The 13,608-nt window shown below is 32.5% G+C and overlaps 1 protein-coding gene across 1 annotated transcript in view; it reads left to right on the top strand.

Moving 5' to 3' along the window:
• LOC122633616 overlaps positions 1–13,608 on the top strand; it is a 26,747-nt gene that overhangs the window by 2,046 nt on the left and 11,093 nt on the right. The window contains exons 2-5 of the mRNA XM_043821702.1: positions 6,083–6,176; positions 6,358–6,473; positions 7,643–7,802; positions 8,250–8,283. Coding sequence (XP_043677637.1) covers positions 6,110–6,176; positions 6,358–6,473; positions 7,643–7,802; positions 8,250–8,283 — 377 coding nt within the window. The 5' untranslated portion in view covers positions 6,083–6,109. The remainder of the gene's footprint in view (positions 1–6,082; positions 6,177–6,357; positions 6,474–7,642; positions 7,803–8,249; positions 8,284–13,608) is intronic.

Genomic DNA, 13,608 nt, shown 5'->3' with positions numbered 1-13,608 from the left:
AAAAAAAAAAAAAAAAAAAAAAAAAAAAGAAAAGGTAATAAGAAAATAAAAAGAAAAATAAAAGACGAAGAAGAAGAAAACGTAGCCATGAGTCTAATAATAGCAGCCGGGCAATACAAAATTGGAAAGTCATGATTTTGGCTCATTTAAGGACACCCCGTAAATGTTAAAGAGAGGCGAGTCAACAGAGGCTACTAGAACATTAATGGCCTTCTTGCCGCCCCTGGTCGCTGCTTCCCGATATAGAAGCGTATTATTCACCGTTCGAGAGCGACGAATCCCCATATTAGTTCGAGCTCACATGGATTATCTAGCTATCCTCTATTCCCATCCTATAGAATAATCTGTATTTCGTTTTCTTCCTTCTTCTTCTTCTTCTTATCTCCATTCGTTGTCGTCGGATTGAAACTTTATGGAAAATCACGAAACGGTAGTTCCTTCATCGTTTATTTCATGGTATTCCTAATAAGGACATATGTTCCTTCTTCCTGAAACGGTTAAAAAAAAAAAAAAAGGAAAAGATACATACATACGTATGTATACAGAATGTATATAACATGAATGTACCTATATCAAGAAAGTAAGCATAAGTATCGTACACATAATAGAAAAACATACATACATACATACATACATACAACATAAATACATACACACATATATATATATATACACGTATGAGAAGAGCACAGCTGTAAGTTTATGTTAAGATGTAATGACGAGTCTCTCTCTCTCTCTCTCTCTCTCTTGCTCTCTCTCTTAACTTATATACAATTTTCATGGAATTGAATATTCTACGTAACTACGACGATGATGATTCAGAGCTACGATCGATCGATTTATTCGAGCTTCTTGGCGCCATGTCTGTAAAAAAAAAAAAGAAAAAAAAGGAGATAGAGAAAAACAGAAAAAGAGAGAGAGAGAGAGAGAGAGAGATGTTCTGTTTTGAATACGAAATAACCGAGGTGACAGAGAAACAGCCGAAAGCCCTTTTGTCGTACGAGTGAAAGACGTGGGAAGGCAAGAGGTCCGCGAGAGAAGGAGTCCGACTATTCGTTCATGGCGAGAAAGAGAAAATGAAACAGAGAGAAAGAGAGAGAGAGAGAGAGAGAGAGAGAGAGAACGAGATGGTGCTCTCGAGAACGCTCCAAGAGACAGAGAGAAGAGAGACGAGGTCAACAAGGTGCCCGATATGGTATCCTACGTTGGCCACGCGAGTGTGCGAGAGAGAGATAGATAGATAGATAGATAGAGAGAAAGAGAGAGAGAGAGAGAGAGATAGAGAGAGAAAGAGAGAGAGCTCGTTCAATGCGAACCCTCAGCGTACGTACTTACACGTATGGCATGTTCGCTTGTTGCGCCTGCCTGTTTGCTTCCTACGATTAGTAATTCGTTCTGTTTAATACAGTCAAATACAATTTCGTACGATCCTAACTGTTAGAGAGAGAGAAAGAGAGAGAGAGAGAGAGAGAAAGAGAGAGATAACTGTTTCTTTATCATTCTTTTTTTCTTCAGGGCGCTCTGGAGTCGAGAGCCAATTATAAATCAATCAATTCGTTTTATGTCATTTATCAATCGTTAGTTAGTTAGTTAGTTTGTTTGTTCGTTCGTTCGTTTTTTCGCTCGTTTGTTGGTTTGTTTTTTTTCTCCTGCTCTCTCTTTTCTTTTTTTTTTTTTGTTTCGATCAAGACGTCTTATCGCGTTTATAATTTTACTTCGAGTTTATTTTTTTTTATCACGATCTTGTCAACGTGTTAATCGGAACGTTTTATAAACCGAGTTCTCTCTTCGTTTTCGTAATTTTGAAATAATATTTATCGATATTTCTTGTACTGTTCATTAATATTAACAATTTCCTTCTCTCTCATCTTAATGGAAACTTTTGAATTCCTCTTCGGTAAAATGATTCGTCCTTGAGAATAAAAAAGTCATTGCGAGAACTCGTCGTCGAGGAACTCTGAGAGTGAGAGAGAGAGAGAGAGAGAGAGAGAGAGAGAGAGAGATCAAACCATTATATATTTATATTACAATAAACTTATCTCCGCGAAATAATTCATATATTATATATATTTGTTAATTATAATAATAATAGATAATAGCGACAATTATATACATATAATGTTTAATAACAATAACAACAACAACAACAACAACAACAATAATAACAATAAAACTAACAAATAATAATAAATAATAATAACAACAATAATAAGAAGAAATTATTATTATTATTATCATCAGCAGCAGCACAAGAAATTTATCCAAAAGATATTTACTAATCTTACGTTAGACAGAGAAGGAAGATTAAAATGGTTCCATTCGTTTTTATTTCCTTTCATCTTGGCCTTCCTAAGATGGTCAGACTCCGCACGAGCTACGTAACATTGTCGTCGTTGTCGTCGATCGAAGCTCGAAACTCGAAGTTCGAGGTCATCGATAGGAACGAAATAACAGAAAGCTCTTGAGGAATTACCGGTGTGCTTGCAAGAGAAAACAAGAGAGATGAAGAGAGAGAAAGAGAGAGAGAGAGAGAGAGAGAAAGCAAAAGAGAAAGAGAACGAGAAAGACAAAGTATGATTCAGACAAACGATCGTTACTATTCGTGTCCGGTGCAGGATAACGATTTAGATATCTCAGACGTTTGGTGTCGTTTACCTTTCTGAAGCATAAGACACGAGTATACAGCATCCGGTCTCGGTCCAGGTTTACTCGTGAAATCGTAAATGAATCGGTCAAAATCAAACGAGAGTCTCTCTCTCTCTCTCTCTCTTTTTTTGAATTACCAAATTTACTAGCGAAATCGTAAATGAATCGGTCGAAATCAAACGAGAGTTTCGTTCTTCTCTCTCTCTCTTTCTCTTTTGCATCTTGCGGTCCTTAATATCGAAGAAATCTATTTTTAAACATGACTAGAGGTATGTGCACGCGTTCAGTGACGCAATCCTATGGTCTTTCCTCCAAGAGACTTCCCTTCCTACCATTCTTTCTCTGTTGGTTACTTGCCCTTACTGATACCTTCTCTTTCTCTCCCACTCTCTTCTTCGTTATCTTCTTCTTCTTCGTCTTTTCTCTGTCTCTCTCTTTCTTCCTTTCTGTCTCTTTTTCTCTCGTTGTCTCATTGTCTCTCCGTATGTTCTTTATCATTCTTACGAAGCGTCAACTTTTTGAAAAATAATCCGAAATATACGATCATCCTCGAGACGAGATCATGTCCCATACATGGAAACGGTTTAATTTGTCGAAAGGATTCTTAACAAAATTATCTTATCTCTGACGATGACTGTAAAATATTATACATCTCGCGTTTCGATAGTTCCGTCCTTTTTTTTTTTTTTTTTTGTTTGTTTTTTTTTTCGTATTTCCTATAAAACGATTTCAATTCGAATTCGATAAGAGATATCTTCTTTACTTTATTGATCGATCGATGTTCTGGTGGGGAAAGGAAATAATTATGAAAAAAAAAAGAAACAAACAGAAAAAAAGAAACAAGATGAAAAAAGATGCAAGAGAAGGAAAAATAAAAAAGAAACGGAAGATTTGAATTTCAGTCGGGACGATAACGTAGGCAGAGAGTCTACTTAAGAAGAAGAGATCTCTTCTTCGTAAATACGTATGTATATACATATATACGTACATACATACGACCTCGATTTTAGATGATGTTTCCTACGCCCCTGCAGATTACATGCGAGTAAGCGAGTGTACGTAATACGTTTCCTTCTTGCGCGAATCCACCCGCGTTAAGCGGCTACATATACATACGCGTGACACTTGCACGCACACGTGCTTCTTTTCCATTCTCGTACGCTTTTTATTTGTATGTATGTGCGTTACGCGTGTTATACGTATATATGTTTGTGTACATATATGTATGTATGTGTTAATGCTCATACATTTTCTGTATAGATGTATGTACGTACGTATGTATGTATGTATGTATATGTTAATGCTTATACATTTTCTGTATAGATATATATAAGTATATGTTTGTATGTTGTAGTATAAGTATATGCACGTATGCATGTGTGTATGCGTATATTAGTCCAACCTAGACCTCAACTCCATTCTCCGATCTTACTGGTTTCTCTCTCTCTTTCTCTCTCTCTCTCTCTCTCTCTCTCTCTCTCTCTCTCTTTCTTTCTTTTACGGCGATACGACGTTTTATGAGAAGCTCCTTGTTCGCTTATCCCCTTGAAAATCGTTTATACTTTTCGCACAACGCACAAAAGCCTTACTGCTCGAAGGCACGATTTTGTTTGGTATATCTATATCTACATACATATTTATTTATTTATTACGTATTTATGTATATACAATTATATATATCTAAGTATGTGTAATATAGTATATAAAGATAAGTATATAGTATATATATATATATACATACATATTTACTTATGCTATAATATATATAGAGGTATATATATATATATATAAGTTTGCACTATATAAGATATAGTGGTATACGTATAAGTATATATTCATTTACGTAAATATTATACATAAATACACAGATACATGAATAGATAGCCCGATTTCTTTTTCTCCGTAAATTATTATCGATCTCTTATTAATATTTATACCAACGCTACGTATATTTCTCGATTAGAATCATTATTGTCGGGATAATTTATCGCATATGGAAGAATAGATAGATGAAAGAATATGGATATTTTGTTTGTAGAAAAATAAGAATCTCGAATAGTAAATATATATATATATATATATATATATATATATATACCTATATATAGATAGATATAATATTTGTTCGACGAAAATGGCCATCGACACGGAAATTCCTTCTCTCTCTCTCTCTCTCTTTCTCTCTCTCTCTCTCTCTCGCTCTCTTTTTATCTTGAAGAGTTTTGGAGTGGCGAACACACTCCAGCTAAGGCTTTCCATGACCAACGTTATGAATCATAGTGCAAGTCGCCGTCTAAAAATGGCACGAGAGCAACGAGGTGCTCGGAAAAATACATTTTATGCGTACAATCGAGAGCTCGATTTCTGGTTCGCCTCGAGGACGAATCCTCGAGATTCACTATGGCCTTTCGACTTATTTTACACTTTGAATCTGTCCGTGAGCACGTGGACAGTGCGTGAGTGTGCTTGTGTATATGTACATGTACATTTATGCGTTAGTCCGAAAGAGTATTTAACGGAGATGTTAAAAATGGAAAAAAGAATAGAATACATGGCAATGTATATAGTGAGAGATGTCATTTAATTTAACGATCATATATTTTTGATTCGCGAATAAATTGTCAGCTGAATGTTAATGACCAATCAAGCGATATCGTCGACCCCACGTTCGCCAGATTTTTCTTAGAATATTAATCGTCTCTCCGGAACATCGACCTTTATTGGCGTGTAATATTTTCCGATCGTTCGAACAACCATAATCGGGAAGACCTTTCGAAGTGACCTCGTAAATCATCTCTCGTAATAAGGGACCATTTCACTTACTCCGTTGTGAAATATTTTGTTATACTATGGGAATTCTCCTGTTTAATTTATATACTTTTATATTTTGATTTTCTGATTGAAATATGTCGCAGTCTTAATATAAATCACCTACGTACGTAGTAGTATAAAGTATTTAAAATAATATCTATTAATACGTTTCTTCGTATAATATTTCTTAATATATTTTTATTATTATATTTATTATATCTATATAACAAATATTTATATAATTTTAATCAATATTAAAATTATATTTATTATAACAACGTAATAATAAAATGACTATAATCAAACTCGTATAATGTAAAACATTTATTATAATTTTGATATAATATTTAAAATATTATATCTATATATATATATATATACACATATATATTATATATTATAAAATATATTATTATTATTATTATTATTATTATTAGTAATACAAATATATTAATAAAATATTAATAATCTTGCACGTGAATTTCGTTTTATAAATATTTATTTACAAAAAAAAAAAAAAAAAAAAAAAAAGAAAAACAACAACAGAAAAAAAAACAAATCAAAATATTTCACATTCGTGCTAATTCTTGAATGTTTTTTTTTTTCTTTTTTTCTTTTTGTTTAGATTAGGAACACTCTCCTAAGAGTCAACATGGATTCGCACGTGGGCCTCGACTATATCGTGGACAATCCTGACTATTGCGTAAAACTTGCTTCGGGTAATTCCTCTTCACGTTTCTTCTCTCATGTTACTACATCCTCTCGCATTTTCGAAATACTTGACGAAGGATCGATAATCATATACCTACATACATACATACGTATGTATGTACGTACGTGCGTATATACATATATACATAGATACATACATAGATATACATACATACGTCGCAATTTCAGCATTGGACACGGCCTGCACTTCGGTTAAGAAACAAGTCGTTGAATTACTCTCGGCGCTCTGCGTTTATAGTCAAGATGGTAGGCAGCGTGCTATCGATACGCTTCACACGTATCAGGTAAATCATACCTACTACAATATTATTATCTCGTTCTATTAGTTAGTTCGAGCTTATTTAACGAATATAAAAGAATAATTAATATTCTTAATCGTTTTAATCGATTACATGATTTTTTATATATTAGAAAATAATTGATCGTTCGTTTAAATAAATTAGAAAATTTTTCAATGAATTGACGATCTAATTTGAATAAAACATTATTGTCGTTTGTATATTATCTACCTGCTTGATAGTCAGAACATTTTCTACGTGATGATTATCTTTAAGAAAAGAGAAAACGACAAAGAGATGTCCTTACTTTGTTAGAAAATTTCGCTCGCGAATTATGCCTCGTAAACGGTAACGTCTCGAGCATTGAGATGCAAACGTGGATACGTCTACTGTTTGCTAAGAGACGCGTGCTGAGCTTATGTTAGATAAAAGTCGTTGGTTCAAGGTCTTCCACATTGAAGGAAAAACGACACTGATTTATTTATTTATTCGTTCGTCGATTGGTCAGAAAGTTTATTATTATTATTCTTTCGATGAAATATTCGGTATGTTTACAATTATACGTCGTATTACATTACGAACGTGTTTTGTATTTATTAATAATAACATTTTTATTTGCAAATATTTTACATTCGTTTATATAAATATTTATGATTATCTATATAGGATTATTATATATTTGTTATATTAAATATTTATGAATTATGAAGTATTACATCGATTCATAAATAATTATTATTTATACGTATTTTATTATAATAAATGTTTTACTTAAAATGGCGCCAATTTATAAATATTAAGAACTTATTAAGAATCGAACAATAATATTATAATTATATTTCAATAATTATAAATATTCATAAATAAATAACGTTCCGTTGTAATAAATTCCTTACTTACAATTGCACTTGTATTTATAAATAAATTAAACGTTTATACATCAAATTCTTAATATTGTATAATTCAATAATCATAAATATTCATACATAAATTCCATTTTATTCTAAAAAAAAAAAAAAAAAAAAAAAGAAAAAGAATCTTAGATTTAGGTTTTTATTTTTGAATCGAGCAATATAAAAGAGAAATATAAAATATAAATATAATAATAAAACAAAAATAAAATGATATAAGAAAGGAAATCATATTAACGATTTTTTGTAACCAATTTCATATAGGAACGTAAAGGAGAACGTTATCGATTGCGAGTCGTGATCGACGAACTGCAGAAAGCAACGGCCGAAGATTACCAGACAGTATTACTGGCATTTATCAACTGTTTGGTTATTTCAACGCCGGTATTGAAAGATCGCATACGGATTCGCAACGAGTTTATCGGTGAGCGAAGAAAAAATCCTTAATTAGTTTATTTAATGCCAAATGGTCGATAAAATATCTAAATATATTAAAAACAAAGTCGTATGAAATTTTTTTATTCGCGTGACAATTTAAGACGATCGATTACGAAAAAAAAAAAGTTTTATAAAAATTAAGAAGAAGAAGAAGAAGAAGAATAAGTGATTAATTAGAAATTTTATAAAACCCATTCGTAAAATTAATGACAAATTTTTATTGAACGTTTATGAAACGTTTTTTTTTTCCTCTTTTTCTTTTTTTTTTTTTTTGTTTGTTTTCTTTTTATTCCTCTCTGTTTCTTCTTCTTCTTCTTTCTTTTTTCTTCTTCTTTTGTTTAATTTTTTATTCGATTATTTAAAAACAACTCTTTCCATAATCAATCGATTCTCAAGAATTATTTAAGAAGGTTAATGGTATGCAACGTTCCAGGCCTTAAGCTACTCCCAATTCTGAACGAGCTGCGGTGAGTACACGCTTCTTCGACGACCTGGATTCATGGTATTAACTGATTAACACTTTAACATTGTGGAATAATAAATAATAATGAGTGTTACGAAAGGGCGCTTTATTGTACCCACACCTTTTATACTTGCACGTTTAACGCAACGTTAATTTGCCAAGCTCCTCATCGGATTAATAACCGATTTGTTAGAGCGAGGAAAATCGAAGCTAAACGAGTGAACAGAAACGCTCGATTAACTCAATGATTTTAAAATAACGTTTCCCGTTAAAATTTTATTATACGAGTGGACCGTTTAATGTAACAATTTTAAATGATTACAAATGATCCCAATTTTTATATTTATTTATTTATTTATTTATTTATTTATTTATTTTTTAATTTAATAAATTTACTTTTTACATTATTATTTTATTATCTCGATTTCTTACATCTTAACTTATACGAGTCATTTTATTATTTCAATGTTGATTTATAAATTTAATAATTATACGAATTTATTAGCTTGGAACTTTAATTTATTAGATATATGATACATAAATATATAAAACATTTCAAGCGAAACTTGTTATATCTATATCATGCGAAAAAAGTAAAATAAAATAATCGAATCCTTTATTAATTTCGAATGAAATAAATTTTTAATTTATCACGTTACACGGTTTACTTTGTAAAACTGTTTGTTTCCTTTTCTCGTTTCAATCGAACGAGAGAGAAAATGAAGTTTTAATAATTTTAAAAGCGCTGTATCGATGAAAGAGCACGTTCTGGATATTGCATGTGCACTAATCCAAATAATCCAACAATTAATAAACTTAATTCGAGGAAATACTCGTTGTCAGTTTGCTTAGATAACAATCATCATTGTTTCTAAAGGAACAAGAAATCTAATAATTCGAGACAATGGTCGTTTTTAATAACAATCAAAGACAAAGAATCTTTCATTCTAACGCACACATACAGACAGACACAAACACACAAATATTCAACATCCTTGCTTTCATATTTTTGCAACTGCTTTGCAATTACAAAAATCTAAAGATTTTAAACAATTCATATAATCTTAACGAACATGTTATCTCGATTGATAGATAGATAATATATATTAACTTGTCAGGAATGACCACTATCTTCTTCTTAAAATTGAATTAATTTTGTTTACTAAAGAAAACGAAAAGGAAAAAAGAAAGAGAAGTTCTTCTTCCTCATATTTATCACGCTTGTTAAACATTCATATTAATTATATAAATATCATCAGAATATCGACGTTATCTATTAATATATATTTATATAACATATATTTACATAATATATATTACATTATATATATTATATTATACGATACATATTAATATAATATCTGGGTTCACGAACGATGAGTATCGTTTTTCAAAATATTATATTCCATCGACTTTACCGTGAAACGAAAGGTTTATATTTGTCAAACTTTTCGCGTTAACGTTAAAATTAACCTTTAGATTAGAATTATAAATACTAGAATATTATCGATATTAGAAATTAGAAAGAAGGAAAGACAGAGAGAGAGAGAGAGAGAGAGAGAGAGAAAAAGAAAGAGAGAGAAACGATAAAGAATGAACGAACGAACGAATCGTGGCGCCAACGTTCAAGAAATAGAATAGAATATGTAGTCATGACGTTTCTCCCTCTCTCTCTCTTTCTCTCCTCCTTTCTCTCTTCACATTCTCAGCAAACGACGAGAAATAGAGAGGGAGAAAGTAGAGAGAGGGAGGACGAAGAAAAGGAGAGGAAAATGAAAGGGCCGAGAGTAAGGGTAGAAGAGAGATAGATCGATAGAGCAAGTGAGAAAGTGAGAAAGTTAAAGAGAGATAAAGAGAGAGAGAGAGAGAGAGAGAGAGAAAGAGAGAGAGAGAGAGAGAGAGAAGAAAGCCCGAATTAACTCTCCGGGCTCCTGGCATGGCATGGTGCACCTGCGACTGCATCTTCTGTTGCACTGGAGCAAGGGCTACGTTGAGTTGGGAGGATCGCGGAGGATCGCGTCTAAGATTCACGCGTTTCGAAGAAGGAGGAAGAGGAAAAGTGCAAGAACGAAAAAAACGTTAGGAGGGATAAATCAAGAATTTTGTCTTGTATTTTTTGTTATGTCTTCTTATTCATTTCTATAATATAAACACGAAGATTTACATTTTTTTATCCGTGCTATTCGTATCCTCGTCTTCTTCGTTTCTTCTTCTTCCGTAGATCCTTCGAAGATCTATCAACGAGTTTTGATAAACGGTAAGGAAGAACAATCGACGTTTGAAGAGTTAAAAAAAGGGAATTGTGTCATACGTTGTACAACGTTGTGAAGATTTAAAAATAAGGAAGGATAATAAATAACGTGGGATAATAATAATAATGGAAGTATTGAAATTTTCGAAGGAAGAGATTTTAGTTGTTGTTGTTATTGTTGTTGTTGTTGTTGTTCTTCTTCTTCTTCTTGTTTTCTTGTTCTTTTTTTTTCTTTCTCGTTTTTTTTCTTCTTTTCTCTCTTTTCTCTCTCTCTCTCTCTCTCTCTTATCTCGTTTTTATTAGTTACTAACGTATACAGGCTTGACGAGAGTGCGCCGCGAGTATGATAATATCTATCAATCGATTATTACAGTGTATTTGTTCTCAAGCAGTGTCAGTGTGTTCTATGAAAATGTATGAAGCGACGATGGGATACAAGCTTGAAATGATACAATTCGAAAGGAATTAAATACATAAAGTATAGTCAAAGGGACAAGCAATGAATGGAAAATTAATTGAGTTTTGAGAAGCGGTAGGTGGAAGGGAAGGAGGAGGAGTAGGAGGAGGAGGAAAAGAAGATTAAAATGAAAATGAAAAAGAAGATGAAGAAGAAGAAGAAAAGGAAGAAGAAGAAGAGGAGGAAGGAAAAAAAAAAAAAAGAAGCAGAAAAAATTTGTGATTGGGTGACGAAAGGAAAGAAAACAAAAGGGGGAGAAAAAATAAAGCAAGAAAAAAGAAAATAAAAAAGAAGAAGTAAAAAGATGAAAGAAAAGAAGTGCATCGTTTGTCTAAGAAAGAATTTTTCGAACGACAAGAGCATCACGATGAAAATGGGCTTCTGGATCCTTTTACCGATCCGTATAGTGTGTTAGCATTCCGTACAGTGACTCATGGTCGCACTCGGCGTACTGTTCTCTCTTTATGTTTTATTCGCTTGGTAAGATCGATGGCGGATTTGGACTGGCATGGGTATTTTCGTACACTCTCCTCCGTCTAGAACGCTCTGGAAATTTCTTCTACCGTTCTGGACAATATGTCCTGTCGCGTCTTCCCGTGATATTCTTTCTCTTTCTTTCTTTCTTTCTTTCTTTCTTTCTTCTTTTTTGTTTTTGTTTTTCTTGTCCTTTTCTTTTCTTTTCTTTTCTTTTCTTTTCTTTTTTTTCCTTTCTCCTCTTTTTGTTTTCTTTTTCTTTTTCTTCCTTCTCCTTTTCCTCCTCCTCCTCTTCTTCTTCTTCTTCTTCTTCTTTTTCTTCTTCTTTTTCTTTTTCGTCCTCGCTTTTTCTTGCTTTTCCTTTTCGAATAAATTTCCATCCCTCGAGGGTAGCGCGAACGCGAGCCGAGTCTGTCGTGCCTATGCGCGACGAGGAAAACTATTTCCGTGCACTCCACGACGGCATAGATATTCTCGTAGCTCTTGGAACTTTCCAACGAAAATTCATATACGTGGCGGGCCAGTTCGTCAGACAAAACGTCAAACGTATAAGTAAACGCTTATCGTAAATAAAACGATTATTATAATCGACAATACGTGTCATGATTGGACTCGATCGAAATTTCGTGCTGTAATACGTTCGAATGATTTAAAAAAAAAAAAAAAAAAAAGAGAGAGAGACAGAGAAGAAGAAGAAGAGGAAGAAGAAGAAGAAGAAAACAATCGACGAACTCGACCCTTCTCCATATTCAAATATTCCCGCTCTCGTGAATTACTCTACGAATTAATCTACGATACATATAGAATAATTTGTTTGTATATTTAAACGAGTTTTTTATTTGGAATTTTTTTCATTTGTAATTATCATACTTTACAATTGACAATTTGCAATTTGTCGTATTCGAAAACATTTCCGTTGAATAAAACAGTTTAAAGATATTAAATTCGATTTAAATATGATGACAAATATGTCCGACAATTCGATTGTAATGATTGTTATTACGATACGATTCAATATATTTTTCACATATCAGTTGCATTCAAATTTCGCGCAAAATATTTGGTCTCCGATACGAAAACACCGATCGACAAATTCTTCGACTCTCTCACATTCAAATATTCCAGCTCATCGCGGATTACCTTTCATCTGACGTCACATTTATTTAAACATTCGAACAAGTTTCTCGTCACACCAAACCCCGTTTTTTGAATTTACTTTATTATGTCACTTTGTCGTAACTGTTGGAACAACGTGAGCATGAAACGAATAGAATAATTATTACAATAATTAATCATATAAAAGTAATCCTTTCTTAAGTATTAATTACTATGACGATAATTTTTTTAAACAATAATGATTACACTCATAATTTAAATGACAATAATTTCACTTAATTATAGAAATTATAATGGACGTTATTACGACTAAAATGATTAACGTAATTAATTAATTGATTAATTACAATCTATTTATACTTTACGATAGATATATCGATCGAAATTTATCACCAACTACGTTAGAGATAAACTCTTTGAAGTTCGAATATTTCCGTTCTATCGTATTTCGTATCTTTCGTTTGACGCGACGAGTAGTTTAACATTTAAAAGGAGTTCCTAATCTATTCCTAATCTTACTTTACTTTTTTTCTTCTTTTCACTTCGTAAAAGACTATCGTATCCCGTTATCGTGAAATCGTAGTTATTGTTAAGAACCACCATAGCGTGAATCACACGAACTTTCCTGCGTTTTCACTTTACCCATGTTACGCGCGAAAACTCTCTCATCGCGATTCGATTCAATTCTTTTCGTTTCGTTTCGTTTCGTTTCGTTTTGTTTCGATATAAACTTATTCTCAAGGCCCCTAGTATTCAAAGAGATTTAAAACAGTATATGTATATAGTTTCTCGATGCTAGATAGATGGTGTATCGTGACGGGGGAGGAGACGTGGTAAAGTTTAAACGTCATGACAAACACGTAACCGACACTCCCACTACATAAAGGAAGAAACGAATAACGGGCCGAATGCTTTTCGAACGGAAGCGCCATTGTTTCGACTCGTGAGTCTCTCATTAGACACCTTACACACGGCGTATAATAATATTGTACAGTAAAGAAAATCAAACGAGATTTCTTTGCTTTGTTTCG

Source organism: Vespula pensylvanica, chromosome 12 (assembly GCF_014466175.1).
Source record: "Vespula pensylvanica isolate Volc-1 chromosome 12, ASM1446617v1, whole genome shotgun sequence".
NCBI lineage: Eukaryota > Metazoa > Arthropoda > Insecta > Hymenoptera > Vespidae > Vespula > Vespula pensylvanica.
This window is presented reverse-complemented; position numbering and strand designations above follow the sequence as displayed.